The sequence below is a fragment of the Sinohyriopsis cumingii genome, chromosome 3, assembly GCF_028554795.1.
Source record: "Sinohyriopsis cumingii isolate HCF-2022 chromosome 3, ASM2855479v2, whole genome shotgun sequence".
In the NCBI taxonomy this organism is placed as follows: domain Eukaryota; kingdom Metazoa; phylum Mollusca; class Bivalvia; order Unionida; family Unionidae; genus Sinohyriopsis; species Sinohyriopsis cumingii.
This window is the reverse complement of record NC_142963.1, coordinates 60,347,127-60,362,996: the sequence shown is the minus strand read 5'-3', so window position 1 is coordinate 60,362,996 and position 15,870 is coordinate 60,347,127. Positions and strand designations below refer to the sequence as shown.

General features: G+C 33.5%; 1 protein-coding gene across 2 annotated transcripts in view; it reads left to right on the top strand.

Annotated features, from left to right (window-relative positions):
- Nucleotides 1-250: 250 nt before the first annotated feature.
- Nucleotides 251-15,870, top strand: part of LOC149802944 (zinc phosphodiesterase ELAC protein 2-like) — a 105,357-nt gene continuing 89,737 nt past the window's right edge. For both annotated transcript variants that reach the window (XR_016420111.1, XM_089952459.1), the window contains exons 1-6: nucleotides 251-596; nucleotides 6,038-6,088; nucleotides 7,760-7,830; nucleotides 11,239-11,303; nucleotides 11,632-11,686; nucleotides 15,112-15,354. Coding sequence is in view for 1 of the 2 variants with exons in the window: in XM_089952459.1 (XP_089808585.1) it covers nucleotides 295-596; nucleotides 6,038-6,088; nucleotides 7,760-7,830; nucleotides 11,239-11,303; nucleotides 11,632-11,686; nucleotides 15,112-15,354 (787 nt within the window). In the remaining variant the exon portion in view is untranslated. The remainder of the gene's footprint in view (nucleotides 597-6,037; nucleotides 6,089-7,759; nucleotides 7,831-11,238; nucleotides 11,304-11,631; nucleotides 11,687-15,111; nucleotides 15,355-15,870) is intronic.

Here is a 15,870-nt window from a genome sequence, read left to right as displayed (position 1 = left end):
GCACTTCATGTCAAGATGGCTGGTTGTTTATGTCCTCTTGCCTATCTTTATGGGTCTGATTACACGCCCATTATGAATCAAGTACAAGGCGCCAAAGTGGATCAACATGGCAAAAGTAGATAAAACTAACAAGCTCAATATTGTATTTTTGTCTCGGTGTTGTTTCCGTACAATATTTGTTTCTGCTGCGAACTTGCAGTTTTAGTCCCTACCCCAGCAATAGCTCTCCTAAGAAAAGGTATATTCCACATTTCCGGTTAAGAAGTTTCTCGTGTTTCGCATTGGTTTCGTCAGATGAATTTCTTATTTAAAAGACCTTACTTTTCAGCAAAACAACTATTTTTATTTTTCAATGCAAGGAAGTTGAACCTTGTTGTCTCAGCAGCGTATTCATCTTTGAATGATTTGAGACACATACTTAAAGACATGTCTGTAATAGCGAAGAAAGGTTACTATCCTCGCTCAGTGGTATTCAGAGAGAACAAACGTCAAGGTGGCGGTAATATTCCCGTGCCAAGTGTAGTTGACATTCAGATAATTGGCAATGGTGGACCAGGAAATCCCAAATCATTTATGCTTATCACTGACCATTCTAGGCAAGTCATAGAGAACACCGTTTTTTTTTTTTTTTTTTTTTTTTTTTTTTTTCGGTTGGGGTTTAAGATCATTTTAAACATTTTTTATAACTTGGACTACCCGGTTTTTACGCACTTTAGAGCTTACATTCACATTTTCAGAATTATACTTCTTTCACAGTGATATCTCTCAACAGTTTGGAAATGCTAGCTATTTTAGAAAGTGTGGGTAAGAAATTACATTATTATGTTCCCTTGTACTCTCCTTAACAAGTCTTCATCAAGACGACCCTTGTCATAAGTTTGTGTAGTACATCACTCATTTTGATGCATCTCACAGAACTCTTTTTTTTTTTTTAGTGGCATTATTGGACACATGCTTCGGAGAAACTGCAGTTTATGGGGAAAATGACTTTAAGAAAAATTATTTAGCATTTTGAAACTTTTTCTTATATTTATCATAATCTTTATTTTGGAACACATTTTGGCACGAAAGCTAAAATTATCAAATTGGGCAAAATCATGTTCATATTATAACAGAAATGTTGACTTTATGATTAAATGATTAAACAGAAATATAGATTTAGTGAATGATCATGTCTTAATGGATCTTAAGGAACATATTTATTGTTGTTCCAAAATTTAGTACTAAAGTCTGTTCATTTCTGGTTGTTGAGTAATCTGCACCCAGATTGTTGGTACAAAACTTTCAGACAAATATTTTTCATTGCAATGGAATTTCATAATCACAATGACAGACTGACTCTAAATTGGATAAAGAAAAGCAGACATATATTATAGTCGTTAACAGTGTAGGCACATTCAGGGTTCTCAGTAGATTTTAAAACTGATTAATGAGAAATATTTGTTCAGTATTTTGTAAGGAACATACAATCTGATTTTTGTAAAAGTGTTTCTCTTCGAACTATGTGTTATTGTGTGTATATTTTATATATGAAATGGAGGATTAGTTTATACTTTTTTATTTTCTGCTTCTTAGCAATTATGTTATCAAATCCTCAAATCATTTTATTTGCAAAATTATACCCATACAACTATGAAAGTTACATATTATTCAGATATCAAGGATGTACATCACATAATTGTCAGTTCACTTTTCCACTTGTCTTTGAATTTTGTAACAGATTTCAGATATTGACTCTCCTTCTCATCCTACTCAGAGCTGGTACTGTCTGTCCATTTCTTTGGTGTCAGAGGGTCAGAAAATTCATCACCAGCAGATTGTTACTGAGACTGAGACAGAAAAGAAATACTTCTTTGCAGCATTGTGATTTTAATGTTCAGGTGTACACACTGAATGTTATGTCATTTCAATTGTTTCTGAATGATCCATTAATTAAAACAGTTGAGGTTTTAAACATTTTGCTGATTGAAGCAAATTAGTTGCCAATAAAACAGAATCCCACGCTGAAAACTCTGCTTTGCAAGAAGCCATATTTTTCTGTTTTGTGTAACTGATTATAATTTAAAGAACTATCAAACATACACCTATATTTTATTAGAAATGAATCTGGTGAAGTCATAAATGATTCCAAATTGTTAAATATTTATATATTCTGCAAATTAAAATTGCCAATAAAACAATTCAAGTTGGTCCATTTACCTTGACAACAGGCTTAGTGAGCTGCCATATGCTCCACTTCTGACCAGTTGATTATAATTTGATGTGCAAACATACTATTGCTGATATTTGAACAAAAAGCAGTCCATTCATAATTATTTCCTATTCCTCTACCATAAATTTCAAACATAATTTCAAAGCAGTCCAACTGTTACATGTATTTGATTTAATTTATATTTGATTTAAGTTGTGTTTGATTTGATTGTTTGTGGGTTTTGGAGTCTTTTTATTTTCTTTACATGTCAATGTAATATAATTTTGTTTACTAGGAATTTTATATTTTCCAGAAAAATCAGTTTGACCTGAGTTTTTCCTTAGATACCTAATAATAGAAACACTTGTTTCTATTTTTAACATATTTCCTGGCCTTGATTGAGGGTCAAGTAAACAACTTTTTCTAGGAGTAAAATGATTGGTTCTTATCAAGGACAGAGATGTGCTATGTAACTTTTACATGATCATGTGATTCTCTATTTCGCAATAGGCATTTCCAAAATTGTGAAATTCTTAGTATTAGTAGTGATGTTTAGAGAGAGAGATGAGAGAGTCCAGGCTTTTAAAACACTTGATTGTCAAGTTGTTTTCTTCTGTTGTGACCAGTTTTGAGTTATATGTTAATTTTTCTTCAGATTATTTGGTCTCTAGACGATTAATTTGTTTATCTGGAAACTTTATTATATTCGACTATATTCGTCCAGAACTCATGAATAAGGACATTTCTTGAAAATCTTGGATTTTTCGTTGGGACTTGAACTTGGAATCATTAGAACATTTCAATATTAGGACTTCAAAAATATTATTCATGGATTATTCTTGTATTATTTTTGGATTTGATTCTGGAAACCGTAAGTTCTCATATTTTTTCATTTTTACAGTATTTTTCCAGGGAAATAAATTATTTGTTATATTTTTCAAAACTCTTTGTTTTCACTCTTTTTTGTGTTACTGTTTATTTGAGTCTAAACATGTAACATAAGACCATCCTAATTCAGTTGCACCTACGTGTGATATCAGTGAGCTCTTAGCTCCTCCCAGTTCATACATATCTTCTATTGGTGCGATATTATTGGCTGTCAAGGTGTAAACTGTTCTCTAGCAGATGTCAGTGAGTGTCTCTTGCTTTGTAAATTTGTTATGGGCAGCACACTTTTAGTAAGAAATTAAGCTAGAGGTGAATCAAGGGTAATTAAAATTGATGCTTCTGCCCAAATCTACATGCATCAAAAAGATGCACAGGCCTGAATTTCCACGCATCAAAAATGGGTCATATTTAAATTCCATGCATCAAAACCCGAGGGTATGCGTATATTGAAAACTCTGGCAATTTATTCAGTTTTTATTTCTAATATGATGCTTTTTGATTGTACCAACTAGAGCTGTGAAAACATCTACTGGTATCCATCGATCCTAATGATCGGTTACCCAGGTACCTGATCAAAGGGAAATTGTATTTAATTTAAACAAACCTGCACTGCTTTGTTGTTGGTTGACCTTGGCATGAATGGCATGTAAAAGTATATTTTTTTAGTGGTTGAAATGAACAAGTCAGGGTGTATTTTGTAAGTCAGATCTGTCTGAAAGGGTGAAATGTTATCAGTAAGTCAGAGTTGCATTTTGGAAAAACAAATAAGCCCAACCAAATTGATAGAGAGGAAAATTAACAAAGCTGTCTAAAATATACTTGTGTTATTGAGTGGAATGTGTTACAAACTAAAGAACTTATGGTTTGTTTTAATTAAATCCACTAAAATCCACAATGCTTAACATTTTAAAGCCATTTACATTATAAATCCATGAATTCAATTTATAGGTCACATAGCGGGATAAAAATATACAAAATAAACAATGAAAAGTTAAGTCCACAATTTTTTAAATCACAGTATCCTATGAATGTCACTACCTAATGCTATCTGGTACAAGGTCTAAGAATTCATCCTCACTGTCAGATAAAGTTCTGAAATCCTCCATAGTTGCCTAGTAAATCTTTATGGTCTAGTCATCGTAAATAGTGTCTGACTCCTTTCCTTGGTCTCACCATCATATGCATGTGCTTATGTAGAGACCAAGCTTGGGTGCAATAACACTTTGATGATTCATTTTGTGTAATCTGTTACAGGTTGCAACTGAACATGTGTCAGATCAAATAACCAACTGCTGTTACTTGCCACTAAGCAAGTATCGCGGCTTAATCAAAGGGTTGTCACATGGGAAAACAAGCAAAGATATTAAGATCAGACAGTTACTGGAAGAGACAGAACTCTACTTGGCACAAAACAAATGTATTATATTTGCGGCTTGATCAAATGCACTGTCAGATTGAAAACAAAGTGGGTGCTACCTTTACAGGCCAAGGCTTATGTGGCCACGTATGCTGTAGAAAACTTGCTATGTATAAATGGGTACCCAGTGGTTTATTACCCAGGTTATTATCAACAGGCGAGTACCCAGTGACTCTTTCACAGCTCTACTTAGTACTGAACATTCAGACTGGTTTTGAGATCCTGATGCTTAACCATTCTTTGACAGTTACAGTAAGTGCTGATTAATAGATATTTGATAAAATAAAAGTAAATACTAAAATCCAAATCAAAGAAAACACAATGAAATATCTAATTTTAACTATTGCCTTCTTTGCGACAAGTTTCTGGCCCAAAGTGAGTGTTATTAAAGCCATGCCACTGTTGACATATTAAATTTATTTACAATTTTGTTAGTAGGAAACCTGTGACTGAGATTTCTGAGATGGCAAAGGTAATGTAAAACTTGGTTCCTGGAAAATTAACTTTTTTACGATGCTAGAAAAAATAAATCCAGTGCTAAATTATACAGTACAAAAATTCTTCTTTGGATTATTCAGTATAGGGGATATAAAATCTTTGTTGTGACATAGTCTGAAATAAATCTTTTAAAACTTCAGCATATCTTTAAGTATAAAAATTGTATTGAAATAGTTTGAAAAACAGGGAAGAAGGCATCATACATTTTCTGTGATGAGTGCCAAATAATTCCATAAATTTTCATAACTTGGGACTACATTCTTTTAAACACATGTACGTAAGAGGTACACCTCTTATCCATTTTATTTTGTTTTGGTTTGAGAAATATTCAGGTTGGGCATTTCAAATATTGGATGCAGATGACAGAGTTTTTACCTTCTACGTTATGTGCTTTCTTATAAGAATAGTCAAACTGCACAGATCCAGATCTGCCATCACATAATGCACTGGCAGATTGGGTCTCTGCAGTTTTTAGGAATAATCAGTTGCACAAACAAGATGGACCCTGATCTGCTGGAACATTATGCTATGGCAGATCTGGATCTTGTTTGCAGTTTGACTTGACTTATAAGTGAATATATATGGTATGTCATACTGAAAATAGACTTTTCCAGGAATTGAAAAAGGAAAACTAGCAGGCTTGTTGTTTACCTTGAAAATGTCAGTATCATTTAAGTGATTGAAAATCATTTACCTATGTACCTATAATTACTTTACATTTTTATTTCAAAGAAATGAAACATGCTCTGTGTTTTTTAACCATAAATAGGAAGTACAAAGTTCAAGAATAAAATTGGTCAATATATATATATATATATATATATATATATATATATATATATATATATATATATATATATATATATATATATATATATATATATATATATAAATAGATGGATAGGTAGATAGATATGTAATAGATAGATAGATGAATTAGTCTTCTAATGTTAGTATTTTTGTTTGGAATCAAAATTGCCTTCCTAGGTTAGTAGATAAATATTTGTACAAGTATGAATAATTTTGCCTTTTTTATGCTTTAGCTATCTCTTCAACTGTGGTGAAGGGACTCAGAGGATTGCTGCAGAATTAAAGTAAGTATGCTTTGAAGGTATTGCATCATGGTAATGTTTAATATAGAATTTCATTGAAGTATGAAATGTAATCAGTAGGCAACAAAATTTATGACTTCACTCCAGTTGCATGTAGGATTCCCTTTCAGTTTGAATTGAAAGTGTATGTTCAGTTAAAGTCACTATAATGACACATATGGAGATTGTAATTTTGTCATCCCATGGTATTGATCTTAAAAGGATTTTCTGTTGATCTGGAGTTATATTACATTCATAACAATTTAACATTTGTGGTCAAACTACTTTACATCAACTCTGAAGTAGCGAGTTTTCCGATACAGATAAGTGCTTGTTTAAATCTTTAGTTAGGCCTTTATTATACTGAATATTTAGCAAAATTATTAATTAATGTACAGATGTTTGAGGCCAGTGGGTTCATTATACACCTGTTTTACTGTAAAAGGCTGCTGCAGTTTATACTTTTTTGTATATTTTAGCTGAATGAGTAAATTTATTCAATTTATATGGTGTGTTGATATACCTAAATTCAAAAATTCTGATAGCCCAAAGCCTGAGACCCCCCTGATTTCCTATAGAGCCCCTCCTGTAATAGAGTGAGATGCCCCATCAGGCTTGTAAAAATAAATCTGATTTTCCTGAGAAAAATTTTCTTGAGGAAATGCAGCATTTTATTTTCAAGATGTTGAAAGAGTAGTAAATTATTCATATGTATTCCCATGTCTGCCCCTCCCTTATGAAGACCATCTGCTTAGCATACTTCTGTTAAAAGCTTTAAACTTTTGTGTACAAAGCAAAACTTGTAACCTCTGAATGGGGATGAGACTGCCTGTTTTACCTAAAATTAATGCTTTAGCATACATACGATTCTAAAGGTCATTGAACAAAAATACCATCTTTACGGTCAAAGTGAAGCATGTGATGTATGAATATATACATGCTTGTTAAGTAGAGACCAACTGCAAACAACATTTACCCTGATTTGCTATTGTATAGTCACTACTACAAAACATCTGCAAATATTTACCCTGATTTGCTATTGTATAGTCACTACTACAAACCAACTGCAAACAACATTTTCCCTGATTTGCTATTGTATAGTCACTACTACAAACCAACTGCAAATATTTACTCTGATTTGCTATTGTATAGTCACTACTACAAACCAACTGCAAACATTTACCCTGATTTGCTATTGTATAGTCACTACTACAAAACATCTGCAAATATTTACCCTGATTTGCTATTGTATAGTCACTACTACAAACCAGCTGCAAACAACATTTACCCAGGTTTGCTATTGTATAGTCACTACTACAAACCAACTGCAAACATTTACCCTGATTTGCTATTGTATAGTCACTACAACAAACCAACTGCATTGCTACATCTGAGTATTACAGTTTGAACTCAAGTACAGATGGTGTTGTAGTTACTGGTAGTTAACCTACACTTAACTGTGAGCAGAATAGTCACAAACCTGCCATCAGATAATGCTCTTGTGGAACAGTTTGCTTAGTATCTCTGGTAGAATACATTGGGTCAGCCCAGATTTGCTGGTGCAGGCACACAATGTAGTGATAGATCTGGGTTTATGCTGTTTGAATTTGGATGTGCACTATACACAAGTAAATACTGTATACATTAACGTCTATTTCAATATAATAATTTCAGGATAAAGTTGGCTCCAGTGGAGAATATCTTCATTACTAGCAAAAATTGGGAGAACACTGGTGGACTATTAGGTGAGATTGATAGTTTCATTACTGTCATATGAATCAGGGGTCGTGCTACCAGCAAAGTGGGCGACTAAGTCGCCTGAAAAATGTAAACATTGCCTTCTTCTGTTAGGAAAGCGAAAATGACTTCAACCTCGGATTTTTCAGATGTAAAATTAAGATGAAGTTTATGACTTTTGAGATACCCCTTGCTGTAGCGAGGAAGTTCTGACTGTGTTGTAACCCAAGGCAAAATGTATTTACGTGGTGTTGATACCAATTAGCCTATGCCGACAAACAAACTCGTGCACATTGACGGGTGTGTTTTAATAGCTAACTGACCATTAACACTTTCCAGAGCAAGGTATCGCTGTTCGATTTCCTGAAGTTGGGCCTATTTTACTATGATGAAAATATACCAAATTCAGTTTCGAAATTTAAACACCAATATGTAAATAGTAATTTGTTTTTTCAAATATAATCAGTGAAGAGCATTTTCTAATATATTTTTATATGGAGATCTTAACTACCATGATTGTGTTAATTTTATAAAATCATTGTGAAAGCAAAAGTGAACCTGTAATGGCAAACATCACTGCATCTATAAAAACTTCATTAGATTGTATTCATAAATAATTGGGCAATAGATTATTGAAACTATATAATTCAGTGAAAATGAAGTTTTAATATTATGTAATAGAAGATTTAGCCGAAATATTTAATCATGAAGGTAGAAACATAAGACATTAATATGCCGTGGAATTTGAAAAAATCATATAAGGTCAAGGCTGCTTTCTGACATCGTTCATTTTTGTGTACATGTCAATACGGAAAATATAGTGAAGCAAATACTATTTAACCAATGCATGTCATTACTACCAGTAGGCAAATTTAAAAAAACAAATATGCAGTCCTGTTTATGGATTTTTGTAATGAAGCTAGAAAGTGAGTGGTTATATTAAGAAAATCCCTCTTTCTAAAAATAGATTCACTCACATGGCACAATACATGTTCTTGGATGTGTACGGTTGTGAAAAAATGGTCTAATTCAGGCATATATCGACTTCAGTGTGTTGTTTATGAATAGTCACAGTTTTATCGGGAACAATGAAATGAGGACAAAGAGGTCACTTGTGCATTTGCTTCTATGTACATGTTGTAAGGGTAGTTTCAAAGTATGTTTGAAATCTTATTGACTGCAATTTTACACAAATCTTAGAAAATAAAATAAAAATAATTATGTGGTAGACATTTATTTGAAGCATTTTACCGACTTTCAATTACATGACTCTAATCTTGTTACTATCAGTTAAAATTAATTACAATGTACAGTTTCTGCTGTACTTTTTAAGTCATATGGTCAAAATGCACTGCGTTTATCTCAGTCCAAACATATGTGATTTCATGTATGAATACAATGGGTATGAATTTGATAATTGTTATGCACATACAAAATGTGTTGATAATGAACATATAACACAGATTTTTCAACTTGAAAATAAAGTATTGCTTAAAACTGTACTAAATGCATACTGAGAAACAGAGGACATAATTAAAATAAGTGAATATATATATATATATTGCATTTCTCCCTGTTTAGCTTACACTTTTCCCTGTTCTGTCCAAAATTAGAAGTCACTTCTCCTAAATTTCAAGCCCAGGTTGACCTCTGATAAATGCATTAAAAGTTTGTTTCCAGCATTTCATCTTATTAATAATTCTGTGAAATAGATGAAATCGAACATGAGCTGCCACAAAATGAACAATATGTCAGATTTATATCATTTCACTCAAAGAACTTGTTTTGGAGGTTTCTTTCACTAACAGTCCAAAGGTTCATTTACTAATTGGTTTGGATCCTACACGGAAACCCCTCTATAACAATGGTTGGGTCCACATTCTACATGGAAACCCCTCTATAACAATGGTTGGGTCCACATCCTACATGGAAACCCCTCTATAACAATGGTTGGGTCCACAAAGTGCGATCATGCTTTGTAACTTATCATGCAATATCCAAACAAGTCAGTTGACTGAAGGAAATATTTCATGTGTATAATTTATTCATTGCACTTTCAGAAGCTGGTATTGTCTAGTCTGGCAAAATTCGTTTTCCCTATTTTAACAACTGCTATGGATAGTGTACTTTAGACTAATTCAGGCTGATTTTTTAGCACAAGGGAGCAGTCATTTTAGTTAGCAGTGTGCTTAGATCATGTGCAATTTCCAAAAGTACAATATCCAAAGAAATATCATCCACATTACATTAATGTAGCATATTGGTATGCCAACATTCTCTCCATTGTGCATGTTTTAAATGCAGACAACTTCACCTAACATATGTCACTCTCTCAAAAGTACATAATAACTGGTGAGCGCCCCCTAATGTGATCAGAGTCATTCTGTAAAAGATGGGAAAAATAAGACCTAAAATCTTTGAAATGTGTGCTGCTTACACTTGACCACACAGCCAAAATATTGCCAGTACAGTACACTCATCGCAGATTACATAAAATCTCAATTTCTTTGGTGAAAATTTATCCATCCATGCTGTTGTTGGTCATGGACCAGATATAGTGGTTTTCAAAGATGTCCACATCATGGTTCTTAACAGATGTAGTATGTGGGTTTTTTTGCCCCAGTTGAAAAGTACTAGCTAATTATGTAATAGTGGACTTTTCACTGCTTTACCTGTTGTCTGAACTACAGTAGACAGCGCAAAATACCCTTTTTCAGTCATACTGAATGTCTTTTAATATTGAAAGACTTGCCCACTCAAATGCATTAACATGCAAATATTGTGAGGTGAAAGGTAAATTTTGAAGCAAAGAATCGCATGCTTAACAAAATATGCAAGTTTTAAAATGCAGAGATAGTAGCAATGTGACTCAAATTGTTGAAGATATGTTAAAAATATTTTAAAAAAACCACGAACACTATATTCGGTATATTGTCTCTTGTCTCACTATAGAGAATTCTTAATGCTCTTATAGATTTCTTTTGCTTATTCTGCTTCCATCTATGTATCTCATGGGTTTACAGTTACCGTATTTTACTCACTTATAAGTCAAGTCAAACTCCTGATCTGCCATAACATAATGCACCTGCAGACCAGGGTCTGTTTGGTTTGTTTTTCGGATTACTCCCAACAATCTGCACAGATCAAAATCAGCTGGCTGGCAGATCTGTGTTGGTGCAGTTTGCAGTTGGACTCAACTTATAAATGAGTATGTATGGTAGGTGACCCACTTCGTACTGTCCAGTGTGGGCCAGTCTCTAGAGTGTACACTATATATAGGTTTTACTAGGTGTATGTTGTTTCCAAATTATAAGGTTAAAGCTACAAAAATCTTTTCATGGTTTCAGTATTCAACAAAGATTTTACACTTTTTTGGAGGTCTGTTTTATGAAAATATACATTGTTGGATTTTTCAGGAATGTGCCTGACTTTGGAATCAATAAATGTTCCACTTGTTAAGATCCATGGACCACCAGATGTTGTAAGTAGACGGAATGATTCTTGGCAAATAATTTCTTCTCTTTGATTTCTTTTTCAGTGCTCCATTTAAGAAGGAGCATATACATTTATGATGTTATGTGTGTATGTTTCATGTGTATTCGTTACCATAATATTTTTCCATTTTTTGAAAGTCCATTCTTTTGATGAGCCTTTTCCCATTTTAAGCAATTTGGGTAATTTTTTATGAACCTAAAGTTATGACCAAGGATAAGTTTGCCCACTCTAAAATTTAAAGCATGTTTTACTTAGCAGGCTTCCTTGTGATATCATTGGAGAAATACTAGATATTGTTTATTTTCTTCTTCCAGGACAAAATTATCAAGATGGCCAAAACATTTGCTGAATCCAATGTTGTTAAAGTTGGTAAGTTGGTTATAGATTGTTTTAGAAAGCAAGATAGTGGTTGGGAATGGTAGATTAAGTTTTTAAAAATCAGCTACCATATATATACTCATTTATAATTCATGTCAACTGCAGACTACACATTCCCCGATCTGCCAGCATATAATGTGCAAGCAGATCCAAGTCTGTGCAGTTTTCAGTAGAACAAACAACATAGACCTTGATTAGCAGGCACATTATGCTAAGGCAAAACATGATCTTTGTTGTTTGTAGTTTGACTCGACTTATAAGCAAGTACAGACAGTATAGCACATGGCCCATGGAAAGCATAAGAATAATTTTATCTCTTATGGTACAAGACAAGAAGAGCTTATGCATTATCCTCTCATCTGGTTGACCAATGGCACACATTTTTTTCTGAGGTTCTTGTGGTCACAAATGAAAATTGTACCCCATGGAAATTCAACATGAAAATCGTGTTATTATCACTATTCATCAAAACCTGATGGTCTCATTTACTTTTATTATATGTAAAAGACCTCTTGTAGATGGTCACAAATGGAAAAGGGTGCAGATTTGAGTTCCACCATGGTAGCCATTCAGAAAGAGAAGCTGTAACAAAATGTAATATATTTAAAGATGGTGCCAGTCTGGCCTGACTAACAGCTACTGCGGTCTTCATGAAAATGTTGTTATTGTTCCTTTTTCTGAATCGAGGGTCATTTCAACAGTTTTTTAAAACACTTCTTACAATATATAGAGTGTCCTGTATTAAAATACACTGCCTCGATTAGCTGTTTCTCCTGTACAGAATCTCATGATGACTTTGGGTTTTTCGTTAAATACTATAACAAATTGTAACTGGTTCTTAATGAAAAGGAATTTCATTTGTTTAACTTAATCTTTTGTTGGCACTGCCTAGCCACCTTTGTGCTCAGATGCCATAAAAAAACTGCAAAATAGATACATACTGTATAAAAAATGACATTCATCATGGCAACAATTATGGCCATCTAAAATTTTTTATCATGAATCCACTTCATTGATCTGTGGCACTGACATGGGGATTTTACTAAAACATATGGTAATATATAATCGATTATGAATGAAAAGGGTGCAATCGGCTACCAGCATGTAAGCTTCTTTTTGGAAGAGTTTGACAACCAGACTTACTTGGCCATTTGTCAGAACAGAACCTACAGCTTGCATTTTGTACTTCATTGAGTTTATGAACAGAGTGTATTGTACTTATACTATTGAGTTTTACTAGACATTGTACTTAGTTGCATAGCAATAAATAGGTTGATAATCAGGAATTGAACACATATATGAAGGTCAAAGGTGTTGACCAAAGTTTTTGTCTGTAATACTTTGTAAACATGATAAAACAATACAAGTATAAATGGTTTTGATATAGTAATATACCTCAAGGAGAGAAACTCGGAGTTAATATAAAATAAGGTTATTGGGTCCTATTTTTAAACTTAAGTGATTTTTGCATTTTTATCTGTTTGTTCATTCCACCCAAAATATCTCTGACCCTTTATAACCTACACTTGAGAAAATTGGTATGTGGATACATCTCAGAGAGAAACATCCCATGCAGCTCATAGATATAAAATGGGCTTGATATGCCATACTGCAGGCTTGTAGAAATATAATGGGCTTGATATGCCATACTGCAGGCTTGTAGAAATATAATGGCTTGATGTACCCTACTGCAGGCTCATAGAAATAGAATGGGTTTGATATGCCCTATCACAGGCCTATAGAAATAGAATGGGTTTGATATGCCCTAATGCAGGCTGATAGAAATATAATGGGCTTGATATGCCATACTGCAGGCTGATAGAAATATAATGGGCTTGATATGCCATACTGCAGGCTTGTAGAAATATAATGGGCTTGATATGCCATACTGCAGGCTTGTAGAAATATAAAGGCTCGATGTACCCTAATGCAGGCTGATAGAAATAAAATGGGTTTGATATGCCCTATCACAGGCCTGTAGAAATAGAATGGGTTTGATATGCCCTATTGCAGGCTCATAGAAATAAAATGGACTTGATGTGCCCTAATGCAAACTCATAGGAACTAAATGGGCTTGATGTGCCCTAATGTATGTTATAAGAGGCAAACAATAGAGACAACATTTTTTGCCTTGGGATTCCCCATGGTGATATTCCAGTTGAGACGGTTTTAAAAGAGTGTGGTTTATATGAAAGGATATTGACCTTGTGTTGTAAGGATTGGATTTTTGCTTTGTGTTTATAATATGCCTTTTTTTGACAAAACCAAAACTAATTTATCATTACAATGCCAGTACGTGCTGATACATACATACATACATACATACATACATACATATTTACTTCTTGCTTGCTTGCTTGCTTGCTTGCTTCCTTACTTACTTACTTACTTTAATTTTAACTAACTTTAGTATTTGTAGCTATTTTTATCTGTTACATCCTCTGTATCTTTGATGCAACTTTACCTTCTACTCTTGAAACTTGATATGTGAATGCATCTCAAGGAAAGTAACTCAGTCATACCAAAATTAGGTGCTTCATGACTTTTTTATATCTTTTAGTTAATATATTAGACTTGTTTTAGCTATGGTCATATAAATTACTGTGCGAGTACATCTCAATGGGACTAACTCACCCATACCAAAAGTAGGTGAATGTGACCTAGTTTTTTTTACACATGAGTGACTTTAGCTCTTGTTACATCCTTCACATTTAGTAAACTTTTAGTGGAGGCAGGAGACATGTTAGAACAGTGGTTAGGGTTCTGGTCACGTGTTTGAATTCTACCATTGGATCAACCTGGGTCACTGATTAGGTGTGTCCTTGCGCAAAGCTCTTTCTTCAATTGCCGTGGCACAGAATAACTTGTGTTTGATGTACTATCAAATACCAAACCTTACCAAAACCAAAATTCCCCCTACAATCGTGAAAAATTATAAATGTGGGTGCTCAAGAGACTTTTGTCTTTCAACTAACAGTTAGTTATATCCTTTGTATATTATACCTACTTTTCCTGTGCTCATGAAAACTGGTATTTTAATGCATCTCTATGAAACTAATTCATCTTTATCAAAAGTAGGTCACTTCAACCAAACTTTTTCATCTTTATATTTAGCTATTGTTTGTTAGGGCCTCAGAATTTTGAATCCTATTTCACCTACATAAAAATTTATATGTGGATGCATCTTAGGGAGAGTAACAAAACCAAGGTAATCATTGTGAACTAAATTTTATGCTTGAGTAACTTTTGTATTTTCCTCCTTACAAGTGTGAATACTGTCATCTACTTCAAATGTACTCCTTTTGGCATGTGGGCTTCTGTTTACAACTAAACATCTTGTTCAAGCAATGCATTCAAAATACCCACACAAGGTATTTCTTTTATTGTATCTGTTTTCTAAATCTTTTCCTTTTCAGAGGTGAGAGATACCGAAGAGGGTCAGTACCAGGACCATGCAGTCAAGATCGAGTATGTTCACCTTAAAAAGAGTGGGATCTCAAAAGCCATCAAACACGAACAAGGTGCAACATTAACAACACCTGAAAATTGCAAAATTTCCACAGCAGATGCATCCATAGTCCAAGGAAATTCCAAAAGATTGATTGATCAACAGGAGTTGGCATCAAATGAAGAAAATGGCAATGAATCAAATGAAAACGGTAAAGCATGATTTGTTCCAGTAATTCTTATTCAGGTAGAAGATCGCTCAGGGTTTGTATCATTTAATGCACATAATGTGTTTCGTTAATTTTATCAGTTGCCATAAGGTAAAAGACTAGGTTGATTAATTTGCATCCAGAAATTGTTCATATTGTAGAAGTTGGTGATGAGACTGAAATTAGAACATCAAAGTGAAAAGGAGGGAAAACTAGCTTTGTCTTTGCCCATTGTTGTAATGAGACCCATGTCATCACACTTTACATGGGATTCAGTGTGATTTTTATACAGGATTTTATCTGTTTCTCACATGTTTTGAATGATGGAGCTTTAGAAAAAATAAAAATTCATAAGTCACCAGATATTTAAATAAACCTTCTGCTACTTTTTGTAATGCAAAACTTTGAATGATATAATACAGAACACAATGGAGGTACCAAGCCATAGATCAGACATTTATTCATTTTTGAAAGTATATGTGACATACAGATTCATTTCATTTTGAAAATAAATAAATG